Source organism: Nannobrachium achirus (assembly GCF_963921795.1).
Source record: "Nannobrachium achirus genome assembly, chromosome: 8".
Taxonomy (NCBI): Eukaryota; Metazoa; Chordata; class Actinopteri; order Myctophiformes; family Myctophidae; genus Nannobrachium; species Nannobrachium achirus.
In genome coordinates this window covers 14,433,568-14,447,471 of record NC_137817.1, presented here as the reverse complement: position 1 = coordinate 14,447,471, position 13,904 = coordinate 14,433,568, and the positions used below count along the sequence as shown (strand labels likewise).

Genomic DNA, 13,904 nt, shown 5'->3' with positions numbered 1-13,904 from the left:
AAAATAACGCGTCACTTAAGGCTCATTTGCGTACAGGTGTTCACATTAAAACTGACAAATCAACTGCACCACAGCATTCATTTGAGGGTGACTTCAAAAAGCCACATCATTTATATGACCTTTGACATCCATCTCTCAGCCCATTAACCGCAGTCTGGCATGATGTCAGGAGCCATTTGCATGCTGTGAGCGACTCGCCACTCGCAAACAAAAACAAACCAGCCAGGAGCAACAGCCAGCTCTGTCAAAACAAGCATTAGGCAACGTCTAGCCGACCAGCTGACTCGGTGATACGGGTGGTTTAGCCTATAGCTTGTTCTGTTTCCTACTGGGACAAAGCCCTGGGGGCATGTGAATGACAGCCCAGCAAACAAGAAGCAGTTCATCTCGGCCAATGTGCAAATTATACTTTGGAAGTGCAATCAGTTGAGCTAAGAATACAATGTGACCTTTAAGAATTCCATTAGAGTGTCGCACATGAATGGTTAACACTTTAAAAATAAGGGACATCTATTAATGGGTAATTAACCATCTCTGAATGGCTATTAACCACTAAAGGAGTCCTTACATAAAGTAGTTCGACGTACGACAACCACAATGTTGTTTTGAGCTTGTAATTTTTTGCCATTCAAACTAGGTATGCTAAGTTGAATGTGGTTAACTATGAAGTAAAAACATTATTAAATGTTTTCCATTATTCATTATTAGTTAATTAAATACATGTGTGGTGCTGAGGATTGAAGTGCAACCTTAGGCTATAGGTCTGCATCCCATTCCCTACCTCAAGTACACAGTTAAAAAAACGGTTCAAATACTAAGTATTCTTTCTGTACAACTCCATAGGTGTCGCTGAGTAAGGAATTGGCGTTTGGCCCATTAATTAGTGTGTTCACAGTCACAGTGTGTAGCGCTAACTTCACTCACAGTATGCAGCGCTATCTGGGAGAGTGTTTTCTGCTGGTGATTCAGTCAGAGTGTATCAAAGGGTGCGTTCGTAAATGCGCACCGGGTGTGGTTAGGGTTAGGGGCTATGGTTAGGTTTAGGCATAGTTTTACTGAGGTTAAGGTTAGGGTTAGGGTTAGGCATAGTTTTACTGAGGTTAAGGTTAGGGTTAGGGTTAGGCATAGTTTTACTGAGGTTAGGATTAGGGTTAGGTTTAGGCACTCACTACACTGAGCACACACCCAGTGCGCATTTCCGAACGCACCCTTTGATACGCTCGGACTGAAACACCAGCAGAAAACACCATCCCAGCGCTATCTTCAGTGTGAGAATGTGAGTGTTGCTGCCCCGCCTCCCAACCCTCCCAGTGTGTTTGTCTCTCACCAGCAGTCGTGGAAAAAGTACTTAATTTTCTTACTTAAGTAAAAGCATCAATATTACTGCAATGTAGAAGTACTCTGTTACAAGTAGATGTAGGGAATTCAAAATGTACTTGAGTAAAAGTACAAAAGAATTGGCATCAAAAATGTACTTGAAAGTTCCAAAAGTATAACCTGACTTTCGCCAGATGGTTTGCAGCATTGCGTATGCCTACCATCTGGGCTCGGTCCAGCACAACCGATGTAAGGGGCGGGCCATTTTTTCAAATTCTAAAGCAGGTGATTGGATATGGCCGTGCCAACTCCAACCACTCATATTGGCCTGTCTGCATGACGTTGCACCCAGAATCCGCCTCCTGGGTTTCCACGTGGTCTGCAATCAGACTCTATTGGCTCAGAGCCGCTCAGAGCCCGCCCATAGCTGCCGCTGATTGGTCCGGCCCGGGACTTTACGAGTGTTATCAACTGTGCTGGAGCGAGCCTAGATGGTAAAGCAATGCATAAGCAATGCTGCCACCATCTGGCGAAAGTCAGGTTACCAAAAGTAGTCATTATGCAGAATTTCCCATTTCAGGTTTTCATATCCACCTGTTTCCTGTTACTGGAGATTATTTGGACCTCACCACACTTCCGGTTTAACAGCAGACATACAAGCTCACGTCGCGTCGCAGATGCAGCCCATTGTGAGCTTGTAAATCACACTCGGCTGCGGCGCCGGAAGCTCGGTACAGCGTCTGCGCAATGCACTATGGGGCGTTGGAAAACTCGTGGATACAGTAAATATTTTGAAAACAAGCTCACAATGTGTCGCATCGCGACGCATTGGGGGCTTGTAGATCTGCCATTTTCCAGTGGCCGAAATGTAGGGGCGCCCGCTGGACTACCGGTCCAGGTGCATACCACATAGGCTCGGTGTAGCCTCGCAGCGTGTCGCTGGTTCGATTCCCGATCCCGACCAACTTTGCTGCACTCCGTCTCTCCCTATTTCCTTTCAGTCTACTGTCCTATCAATAAAGGCATAAAAGCCCCAAAACATATCTTAAAAAAAAGAAAAAAGAATGGCCGAAATTTACTAGGGCAGAACTGAAGTGGTTAATTTAGTTTTGTAATAATCTAAATCTAGTATCTACAGTAACTAGTAACTAAAGTTTTTTAAATAAATGTAGTGGAGTAAAAGTATAATATTTGTCTCTGAGATGTAGTGGGGTAGAAGTAAAGGTATTGAAAATTGGAAATGCTCAAGTAAAGTACAACCACCTCAAAATTGAACTTAAAGAGTAGTTCACCCCCAAAATGATTTTTTTTTCCCTATTGATTACCCCTGCCATAGACACTGAGTTAAATAATATTTTTGTTGTATTTGTCACTGTTTGTTCTTATAACAAAAAAAAAGGGATTTTAGTAAATATACCCCCATTGATTCCGGATGGGGAGCCGAATGCATTTGGGTCCCCATCCAGAAAAAGTCATTTTGGGGCTGAACTACCTCCTTTAAGTACAGTACTTGTAAGTTATTTCAACGCCACGGCTGCTCACCAGCTTGATCTGCAGGATGGTGGCCTCGCGGGGGACGTCCATCTGGATGTAGATGCCGGTGGGCAGCAGGAAGTCCATGGTGACCAGGGCAGGGGCGTGGCCAGTCAGCGGAGAGTGGGCCGCCCACATGTCCAGGAGGTCCGTCATGGCAGGAGGCATGGCAGTGGGCGCAGCACGCCACCTCAACCATAAGGACCTGGGAGAGAAGAGAGAGAGAAGAGAGAGATGCCAGGTTTAGACCTTCCATTTAGACACCACCTCAACCATAAGGACCTGGGAGAGGAGAGAGAGAGAAGAGAGAGATGCCAGGTTTAGACCTTCCATTTAGACACCACCTCAACCATAAGGACCTGGGAGAGGAGAGAGAGAGAAGAGAGAGATGCCAGGTTTAGACCTTCCATTTAGACACCACCTCAACCATAAGGACCTGGGAGAGAAGAGAGAGAGAAGAGAGAGATGCCAGGTTTAGACCTTCCATTTAGACACCACCTCAACCATAAGGACCTGGGAGAGAAGAGAGAGAGAAGAGAGAGATGCCAGGTTTAGACCTTCCATTTAGACACCACCTCAACCATAAGGACCTGGGAGAGGAGAGAGAGAGAAGAGAGAGATGCCAGGTTTAGACCTTCCATTTAGACACCACCTCAACCATAAGGACCTGGGAGAGAAGAGAGAGAGAAGAGAGAGATGCCAGGTTTAGACCTTCCATTTAGACACCACCTCAACCATAAGGACCTGGGAGAGAAGAGAGAGAGAAGAGAGAGATGCCAGGTTTAGACCTTCCATTTAGACACCACCTCAACCATAAGGACCTGGGAGAGAAGAGAGAGAGAAGAGAGAGATGCCAGGTTTAGACCTTCCATTTAGACACCACCTCAACCATAAGGACCTGGGAGAGAAGAGAGAGAGAAGAGAGAGATGCCAGGTTTAGACCTTCCATTTAGACACCACCTCAACCATAAGGACCTGGGAGAGAAGAGAGAGAGAAGAGAGAGATGCCAGGTTTAGACCTTCCATTTAGACACCACCTCAACCATAAGGACCTGGGAGAGAAGAGAGAGAGAAGAGAGAGATGCCAGGTTTAGACCTTCCATTTAGACACCACCTCAACCATAAGGACCTGGGAGAGAAGAGAGAGAGAAGAGAGAGATGCCAGGTTTAGACCTTCCATTTAGACACCACCTCAACCATAAGGACCTGGGAGAGAAGAGAGAGAGAAGAGAGAGATGCCAGGTTTAGACCTTCCATTTAGACACCACCTCAACCATAAGGACCTGGGAGAGAAGAGAGAGAGGAGAGAGAGGTGCCAGGTTTAGACCTTCCATTTAGACACCACCTCAACCATAAGGACCTGGGAGAGAAGAGAGAGAGAAGAGAGAGATGCCAGGTTTAGACCTTCCATTTAGACACCACCTCAACCATAAGGACCTGGGAGAGAAGAGAGAGATGCCAGGTTTAGACCTTCCATTTAGACGCCACCTCAACCATAAGGACCTGGGAGAGAAGAGAGAGAGAAGAGAGAGATGCCAGGTTTAGACCTTCCATTTAGACGCCACCTCAACCATAAGGACCTGGGAGAGGAGAGAGAGAGAAGAGAGAGATGCCAGGTTTAGACCTTCCATTTAGACACCACCTCAACCATAAGGACCTGGGAGAGAAGAGAGAGGTGCCAGGTTTAGATGTCACTCTAGATTTTAACCACTTTAACCAGTATTTTATACTTTAGTTATTCAAAAATAGCAGCTATACAAGCTCATAGTGCGGCAATCATCTAAATGTGTGCATTTTAAAGCAAACTTTTGCTTCTAGGGGGGTTCCTGGAACAACATATTTAGAGATGGGGGTCCGCGGCCAAATCGAAATATTCATTTACCGAATGTCTGTCCGCCGTCTGCCGTCTGTCTGCATACTGACATCACTGATACTAAACAGTGTCGCCACCAAGGTAACAATGCCCAACTGACATCAACAAAGCCCAACTGACATCACTGACTGACATCACTGGGTTCTCCAACATTACTTCTGAGACTCCTATACATTCAATCCCTCATGGCACACCCCCGGGCAAAGGACTAGTACATAACATTCTGGGAGTCCTTGACATGAAGAAGTTTGAGAACCACTGATCATAGAAACATACATTTTTCAAAAACCTCAGAAGGATTTAGAAGACACTTGTAGAATTGGCCTCACGTCTTAATGTAGAAAATAGTTTTGATTCAATGTTAGACATAATGCTGTGTCAACGACAACCTAAGTAAATACAAATAATTAAATACATAATAATAAACAATGAAAGATATGAGTAACTCATTTGTTCCAACATGGCTCGACTGGTGAATGACACAGGAGGCTGTGGTGGCTGTCAAAGCAGGTTGACACCGTAGCGTGTCTGGGTCGAGTTAACAATCAGTTACAACTTAATGACAGGGTCGCAGTGAGAGTCCAGGTTAAGCAAGGTAAGCCCACAAAATAACAGCCTAACACCTAGTAATAAGGCAAAAGCAGAGGTTTGACTCATGCACCACCTTGACAAAAAAGTCACCTCAGCTAATCTCAAGGCAAGCAGGCTTCTTGTTATGGTCGCTCTTCAACCGATGTTCTACTGTAGCCACAATACATACATAATGACATGTTGCTGGCTGAACATGCTGTAGCCTCAGTTTTCTTTTTCTTTTTTTAACTTTGAATTGAGTTTTATTTGGTGCCTCATTTGCTAAGTACGTTTTAGGTCTCTTGACTTGGGTTGCAAAAACACATAATGTTAATGTCGCTTAATGCTTTATGTAAAGCACTCTGAATCGCCTTGCTGTGTAAGTGTGCTACACAAATAAACTTGTCTTGCCTAATCTGGAGGGGGGGAGGGGGGTCGTTAGGAAGAATTTGCGTTATGAGTGTTATATTATTACAGTATATGAATCTAAAGGTGCTAGTTTATCTTAAATAAGATGTTTCTAACTTGGAATCTCTTCAAAATGGTCACGTCAAATAAATAAAGGACACCATATAAATAGTTTAGCATGATATCGGATAGGTTTTTTTTTTTTTTTTTTTATGTCTGCAGGGGTTGACACTAAGGTCTCTCAGGCACTTGCATATCGGGCAAGTACAGGTCATGTTCTACTTACCCAAAGGTCATGCCCACTTGCCCGAAAAGTAAATCGTCCATTATAAAATTATAGGTAAAATTGTAATTACCGTCTCAACACTTATTTCTTTACTTTCTGGGGCTGTGTGATGAAACTCATCCCTCAATATCTAGGGGTTCACACTTGTTATTTTATATTTTTTAAGTGTAGCAACAGTGAAAACAGCTCATTATAGGTAAACAGTGCTCTTATTTTACATTCCACAGACCAGAAGACATAGCGTTCAGGTGTTTAGACAGATATCTGGTGTTGTGTTTATAGACAGTTGCGTCCCTTCTCAAATGAGCACTTGCCTGGGCGGTCGGGCAACCTGAAAGCAAGCTTCACCTGCCCTAAAGTTTTATTTACCTGCCGAGGGCAGGTGGGCAAGCCTTAGTGTCAATGCCTTTGTCTGCCCAATGCTTTCTACACAGGGCCATGTCAAACAGCACAGGACAGGTGCCAGGTGTGGATGTTGCAGTACCACCGTGTTCCTGCAGGGCACAGGAGGAGGGGGGAGAGCTGTAACCTTACTTGGGCGCAGTGCTCAGAGGAATGCCCACTAAGCAAACAGCAGAACAAAAGGTCAGTCTGCCCTCTCCTCATCTGACAACCTAAAGCTGCTGCTACAGCACCGCGCGCACACACACACACACACACACACACACACACACACACACACACACACACACACACACACACACACACACACACACACACACACACACACACACACACACACACACACACACACACACACACACACACACACACACACACACACACACACACACACACACACACACACACACACACACACACACAGCCCTAACTATACAGCCCTAACTATACTTGTGAGGACATCAATATTTAGGATGCCAATTTCCTAAAAGACAATTTTTACAATTTTTAACCCTATATGTGGTGTACAACGCCAGGCATAACTCTAATCCTATAACTCCTAAATGTAACCCCTAAATGCCTAATCCTAATCCCAAACTGAATCCTTTCGCAAATGTAAACCGAACTCTAGAAATCTTTCTTTTTAACCATAAAACAACCATTTATCTTTATCTTAACCATCTGAATTGTCCTCAGAATGTCAATTTCTCACATTCTACTATAAACAAATAGCCTGTAGTAATACAAGTACAGACACAGACACACCAAAGTCTATATCCTATAAAAACGTCACATCCTATAAAAACGTCACACACACACACACACACACACACACACACACACACACAAACACACACACACACACAGTCACATACGCACACACACACAGCTGACTGTTGCCAAGGTAATTATCAGATTGTGCAGTTCCCTTCTGTGTGTCATCTGACTTCATCATAATAGCTGCTGGAAATTATTTTATGTGCCAGCCAGAGGTTGGCCCAAGACATAGGTGGTGTGAAAAAGCAGGCAAGAATACACAAAAATAAACGGATGCACAAAACACTCTCTCACACACACACACACACACACACACACACACACACACACACACACACACACACACACACACACACACACACACACACACACACACACACACACACACACACACACACACACACACACACACACACACACACACACACACAAGATCATGCACTTTATTTAAATATATATACATATTTTTTACATTTTGGCCAATTTTACGTCGAGGTGCCCAGATGTCCGAGGTGCCCACACACACACACACACACTCACCGCTGAGCACTGAATGTTTGGGCAGGTTTGGTAAAATAGCCCACAACAAGCTGGTTTCCATGCGAGTGGAGGCCAACCTCGCCACAGCTGGCCAGCTCTTGTCTCTTTCTCTTACTCGATTGCCTGGTGCTCACGTGGCCCCAGTATGCATTAACTCTATCACAGCTCCATCTCCATTTTGGCTCAATCTGCCCATTAAAAATGACATTCTCCATTGCCTCTAATGGCTCTTCCCCCATCGGTGTTAAGTGGCTGTGAGAGCTGCAGATGGGCCAGTGCTCTGCCATGTGGCTGCGGCTGACCGGCCCGCTTGGAGCCACTATCTTGGCCACTTAACATTATCTGTTCCACAGTAAAACACACAGTGTTACTTTAACTCAAGAGAGTGCACAAATGCAACCAAATGGACCCGTAATGCAAATGGTAATGGTGTTCTGTCTGAGTGCTGTGCTGTACAAACGGTGTATGACTACTTGCGGTCCCCTGTCGTGAAAGAAAAGCCTTTCAAAATGCGTTGCGATGCATTGTGAGCTGGTAAACCTGCAATCTTCGAACATTTTTGAAAATGGGTTTGATCCCAAGCACTGCCAATTCAGTGAATAAGTACTAAGTAGTACGGCTTGGGTAAGTAGTGCTGTAAGTGCTTTATCTTCTCCTTTCCCATTGGCCCTCCTGGCGCCCCATGGCAGCCCTGGTTTTGAAAACCTGTGTCTTAAGGCAGTGGTTCTCAACCTGTGGGTCGGGACCCCCAGGGGGGGTCCCCAAATTATTTGGGGGGTCCCCAGATGATGAACTTAATGTGCAACATTGTTTTCTCACTCAACAGTAAACAAACTAACATACAGTTTAAGTGTATAGAGGGTATCTGCACATTTCGAAAGTGACAATTTAAGGACTTTTTAATACCTCTAAAATGACAAATTAAACATTGGACAAATTGTCAAATATGAGAGGTAGAAATTGTGAAAATAGCCGATCTACGGCGCTGTGAGCATGTAGATATGCTATTTTCACATAGAACCGTGTGTTATACAAAATGTAATGCCTCAACTCTTAGTGCTCGTCCGGGTGGGGGCCGGTCACCAGGTAAGATATGATTATTTTGGGGGTCGCGGCCTGATAAGGTTGAGAACCACTGTCTTAAGGGACAGCACAAGTTCAATGCACAAACAACAGCCTCTCCTACAAACAGCATGCGTGTCTGTCAACCATGTATGTACACAAAGACTTTTGCTGGCACACACACACACACACAAACACACACACACAGGCATAGACAGACACACCCAGAGCTTACGCAGCATAAGAAGCCATGTTGTATGTTTGGTACCGTGACGTCACCGAGGGCTACAGTTACACACATGAATAGAAACATGACACACAGAGATTCTGTCTGACGCACCGACAGCACGCCATGATCAAGGACCGATGAATAGGTCATTCATGTCTGCGAGTGCACACTCACGCACAGGTATTACTATACTTCTGAGGTCTACAGAATGTCCAACAATGGAGAATAGGCCCTCCAGTGAATTGAATTGAATTGAATAGTGAAATATTTTGCCTCAAGCTACAATAATGCAGGACCCCCACTTGAAATATTTTGTTTTCCTGGTTAACAAAGATTTTAAGAGCTAAGGTAAGGTTACAATTAGGAAAGATGCAGATAGGTGTTGGGGTTGTAAATAGAATATTTAATGAAAATTAGCCATTCTAAAATGTTGCTGTCCTCAAAAGCATACATACCAACGTGTGTGTGTGTGTGTGTGTGTGTGTGTGTGTGTGTGTGTGTGTGTGTGTGTGTGTGTGTGTGGGGGGGGGGGGGGGGGGGGACAAAAATGCATGCATGCACACAAAATTAATTCACACCTACAGATGTGCTGTTTCAACTCTTCAATATTTACTGCTCTTTTCCTGAAAATGTACCGCAAATGCATTTCTTTCAACAGTTTCTTTCCCAGTTTTGCTTTTCTAATTTGTATGGAGAACAGAGCTTATTTTTGCAGAAACTAGCAATAGCTGATCTACAATCTAAGTTTTCTGAAAATCCCCTGAAAATCTACCTTCTTGCCAGGATGTGTGAAGTTTTGAAATAGCACATCTGTAAATTCATTATCACCTATTATGATCAAGAAAAAAAGGTGTGAAATAGCTTGGTGCTACACTGCTTGAGAGATTTCTTTAATGGGCCATTTGATTTAATTTAGTTTTGTACCTTGTTTGTACCTTGTTACTCAAGTAACATTTTGAATGCTGCAGGATATTTATTTGAGTATTTCTACCTGGTGGTATATTGCTACTTTTACCAGGTAGAACATCTCAGTACTTCCACCACTGGTCTGGTCCTGCAGCATCAAAGACGGACGGACACACACACACACACACACACACACACACGCACACACACACACACACACGTACACGTGAGCAGGGTTATGGGGTACACGGTGGCGAACAGCCAGGAGTCTTCTGCTAGGTCAGGTTTCACAGGAACACCGAAAACGGAGGGAGCGACAGTCAGGTGATAGATAAAGGATGGAGAGAGAAGAGAGAATATGCAGATAGACAGATAGGGCGAAAGCATTTTGACATGAGAGCTGTAGACACCCTAGCCTGAGGGGGGCCAGTCCAACCACATCAGTCAGTGGATGGATATACAATAGGCATGTCCCTAGATCACCACATGCACGCAACAAAGGACTTTTACTTTTAGAAATGCAGGAATGTTTTCCAGCTTTTAATCCAGAGGTTCCCTGCCCACCTTGCCAACAAGAGAGATGAGTATGAACTTGAGCAGGTGGAGAGCGGGAGCAGAGAAGGGGAATACACTCACCTATGAAGGCAAGAACGAGCCAACTCTAACTGGAAATATGTGCATACCTGTACAATGTGTACAAAGAGCTATCATGACTACAACTGCGCCATGATTTATGAACACGATGCAACAACATTATGCCCAGATGACATATGGACCTGTCCCTGAGAGAACATATTGTCTCTGTCGAGAGGAAAAACTGTTGTCCAAAACTGTTAACTTTTCAGGATTCAAACAGCAAACGAGGCGAATCTACAAGCTTGAAAACGGCGTGAAACTTTTGATAATTTTCTGTGACGCTGTAGTATGATCAACTATGGCATTAATTGAATAAAATGTTAAATGTGGAGATAAGGTTTCTGCCCAACAGCAACGATATGTACTGTATATAGGAACTCCTTTCCTGTCCAAATTATGCACATTATGCAATTTCTACTCAGCCAGTTACATGGCAGCTCCTCAATGCATCAGAATGGGGTGATTTAAGTTACTTTGAATATGGCCTAAAGGGCAGGGTGGACCGATTCTTTGATGTTGTAGATGGCAAATTCTGAACATATTGCAAATACTGTACCATTGAATGTCGCATCAGAAATCAAGACTCAGACAAAGCAAAAGCTTTTCCAATCTTCTATTTTCCAATAATATATATAAATATGGGGGTTTCCTGCTCTCAGCTGACAGAAGTGGCACCTGTTGTGGTGCTCTGCTGCTATAGCCCATCTGCCTCAAGGTTTGACCTGTTGTGCTTTTAGAGATGCTCTAACTCGGTTGTAACAAGTGGTTATTTGAGTTACTGTTGCCTTTCTATCAGCTCGGACAGGCGTACTACTATTATAAAGTAACCGATGAGTGTACTGTATATACAAAGCAGAAAACGTGTTATCAGATTGCCCGTTGCTGGGGTTATTTTGCTTGTTCAGCAGGTTCAGGTTGAGATACTCCATACCCAGGATTGACTTGGTCATTTCTCTCGCACTCCCTTCTTCCCTCCACCTACCTTTCCATCTCTCCCTGACTGAGCTCATCTGATCATACAAAACAGGCAACGTTGCTTCACAACACTGATTGGTGCTGACTGTCGGGCATGTCCATATTTGACGTATACACACATCAGTACTATGTCAGATATGGCCATATACAATATGGGCTAGATTTTCTTATACCGTCAGAAATATTTAACTTTACTTTTAATTGGATCGGGCTGAGACATTGCCCAAATTTGGAGTCATACGTCATAATAGACTACTAACGCCAAAGGCTGGCCACATTAAGTCCTCTGGAGCCAGGCCGTTCCCATGTGTGGATCCAGAGATCCACATCATGATTAGATTTTCTTTTTCAGCTTCTGTTGTGAACACATAATAAAAACGCCCTCATCCACTCCTTCCCTGGAAAGACTCCAGGATCAGGAAATAAACCCCCATCTGTCCATATAGTACTCTTTTTATTACATCCTATCAAACATTTGCACTCAGTAAAATCGACTCTTTGGATCTACAGTAAATTGACAGTGATGATTTTAGTCAGCCAGAGGGAATAGTCACACCAACACGTCTGTCAAGTGCGCCCTCTGTGACAGACACGCTGGTGTGATCCTATGAGGAAATGTCTGTCAATGTGAAAAGTGCAGGAGGGAACAGGGGAAAAAATAAACATTGTGGACAAAATCAAATATCAAAGGTTTTGACTAAATACCTCGATATTGTGATAATAACATTGTATTGTGACGAGTAAGTATGAATTTTCTTTTACCTTTTCAAATGTATTCTATAATCATCATTTTCCCTATTTTAAAGTAATTACAACGATGAGAAGACTAAACTCATATCACAATATTACAATATGCAAAGTCCCAGACGATTGTGATATGAGACTAGAGTCTCATATCAACGATAATATTGTTGCGCACTGCCAGCCCTAATCCATACAGCGAACTCAAAACTCCACCCATACATACTGTACGTAAAATCCAACGCACAACTCCATCTGTAACCCTTTCTCCAACAGAGAAGTAAAATAAATAAAGATGACAAAATCTATGTTGTTCTCCACTTATATTTTTGAAAGAATATCGTTATAGATTGTGAGGTGGTGGTGGGTAAAAAAAATATAATAACAAAAAAAGAACAAAGAGAAGGGCCTGTTGGTTGCCATAGCTACGGTCCATCTCTGCAAGTGACAGTGACATGTTGGAAAGGCTTCTATGCCCCAGATGCATTGTGCTTATTTAAACACTGCCGCTGCTCACCACTTGCTGTCTAAAAAGCTCTCTCTGTTTGACAGTAAGGGGTCTGTCAGGCTCTCAATGGAGTGTGTGTGTGTGTGTGTGTGTGTGTGTGTGTGTGTGTGTGTGTGTGTGTGTGTGTGTGTGTGTGTGTGTGTGGCTGAGATAGATAGCAACCACATTCATAAAGGGAGCAAATGTGTGTCTTTGTGTGTGTGTGTGTGTGTTATGTACATATACATACTGTGTGTGCAGTCTATTCATTAAGGATCCTGCTGGCTCTGAGACATGTGTTCTCTTATAAACCCCACAATGAAAATGTTAACAACCTGACTTAATTCCTCCGATGCCGGCTGCACTCCATATATTCTACCAATGTGTTTACATACACGTGCACGGACATAAACACTGTCACACGTGCATCTTCATACAGGGACACCCTGAGTCAGCCCCTCCTCCCCAGCAAAGTGAGTGGGCGGGTGCCCAGTGGACATAAGTGTGCCAATTATGTGTGCGTGTGTGGAAAGTCAGAAGAATTGTATTTGCTACTTTCACTTCTTTCTGTGTAGAGACACACACATAAAATGAAAGAATTTAGTCTGTTTCTATCATGTGCGTCTTGCGGTGACACACTTCCTAGTTTCTTCTTCTCTGAGCTGTTTTTTTTTTCGCACTGATTTTTGACATTGCACTATTAGGTTGTGTTGGTAGTTTCTGAGTATTTTGCTTTGTTTAACAATGACAGTGAGATACTTGTTGCACTAACTAGCATTGACTGCTATGGTCTCTTTTTGTAAGACACTTTATGTATATATACTTACCGGTATATATTATTCGCCCCCTCTATTGATGCACCTTCTCTTTATTGGTACTGTACTGCTCTTGTTTTTTCCTCTTCATCTATATTTTTTCTTACTTCTCTGTAACTTTGTAAATAACTGTATACTGCTGTGCTACAACTGGACAACTGAATTTCCCCCTTGGGATAATAAAGGTATCTATCTATCTATCTATCTATCTATCTACACAGTAAAATCTTCATTGTTAAATGTATGCAATTGTGATTCTGAGACTGTACGATACGGTTACATACATTTGTACATTCTGAGTAAAATCGCTCCCCAACATTGTACACAGTTAAAGCTAGTGGAACTCT

General features: G+C 43.4%; 1 protein-coding gene across 2 annotated transcripts in view; it reads right to left on the bottom strand.

Moving 5' to 3' along the window:
- pik3cb (phosphatidylinositol-4,5-bisphosphate 3-kinase, catalytic subunit beta) overlaps positions 1-13,904 on the bottom strand; it is a 111,016-nt gene that overhangs the window by 56,125 nt on the left and 40,987 nt on the right. For both annotated transcript variants that reach the window (XM_080731003.1, XM_080731004.1), the window contains exon 3: positions 2,860-3,055. In XM_080731003.1, coding sequence (XP_080587129.1) covers positions 2,860-3,018 — 159 coding nt within the window. In that variant the 5' untranslated portion in view covers positions 3,019-3,055. The remainder of the gene's footprint in view (positions 1-2,859; positions 3,056-13,904) is intronic.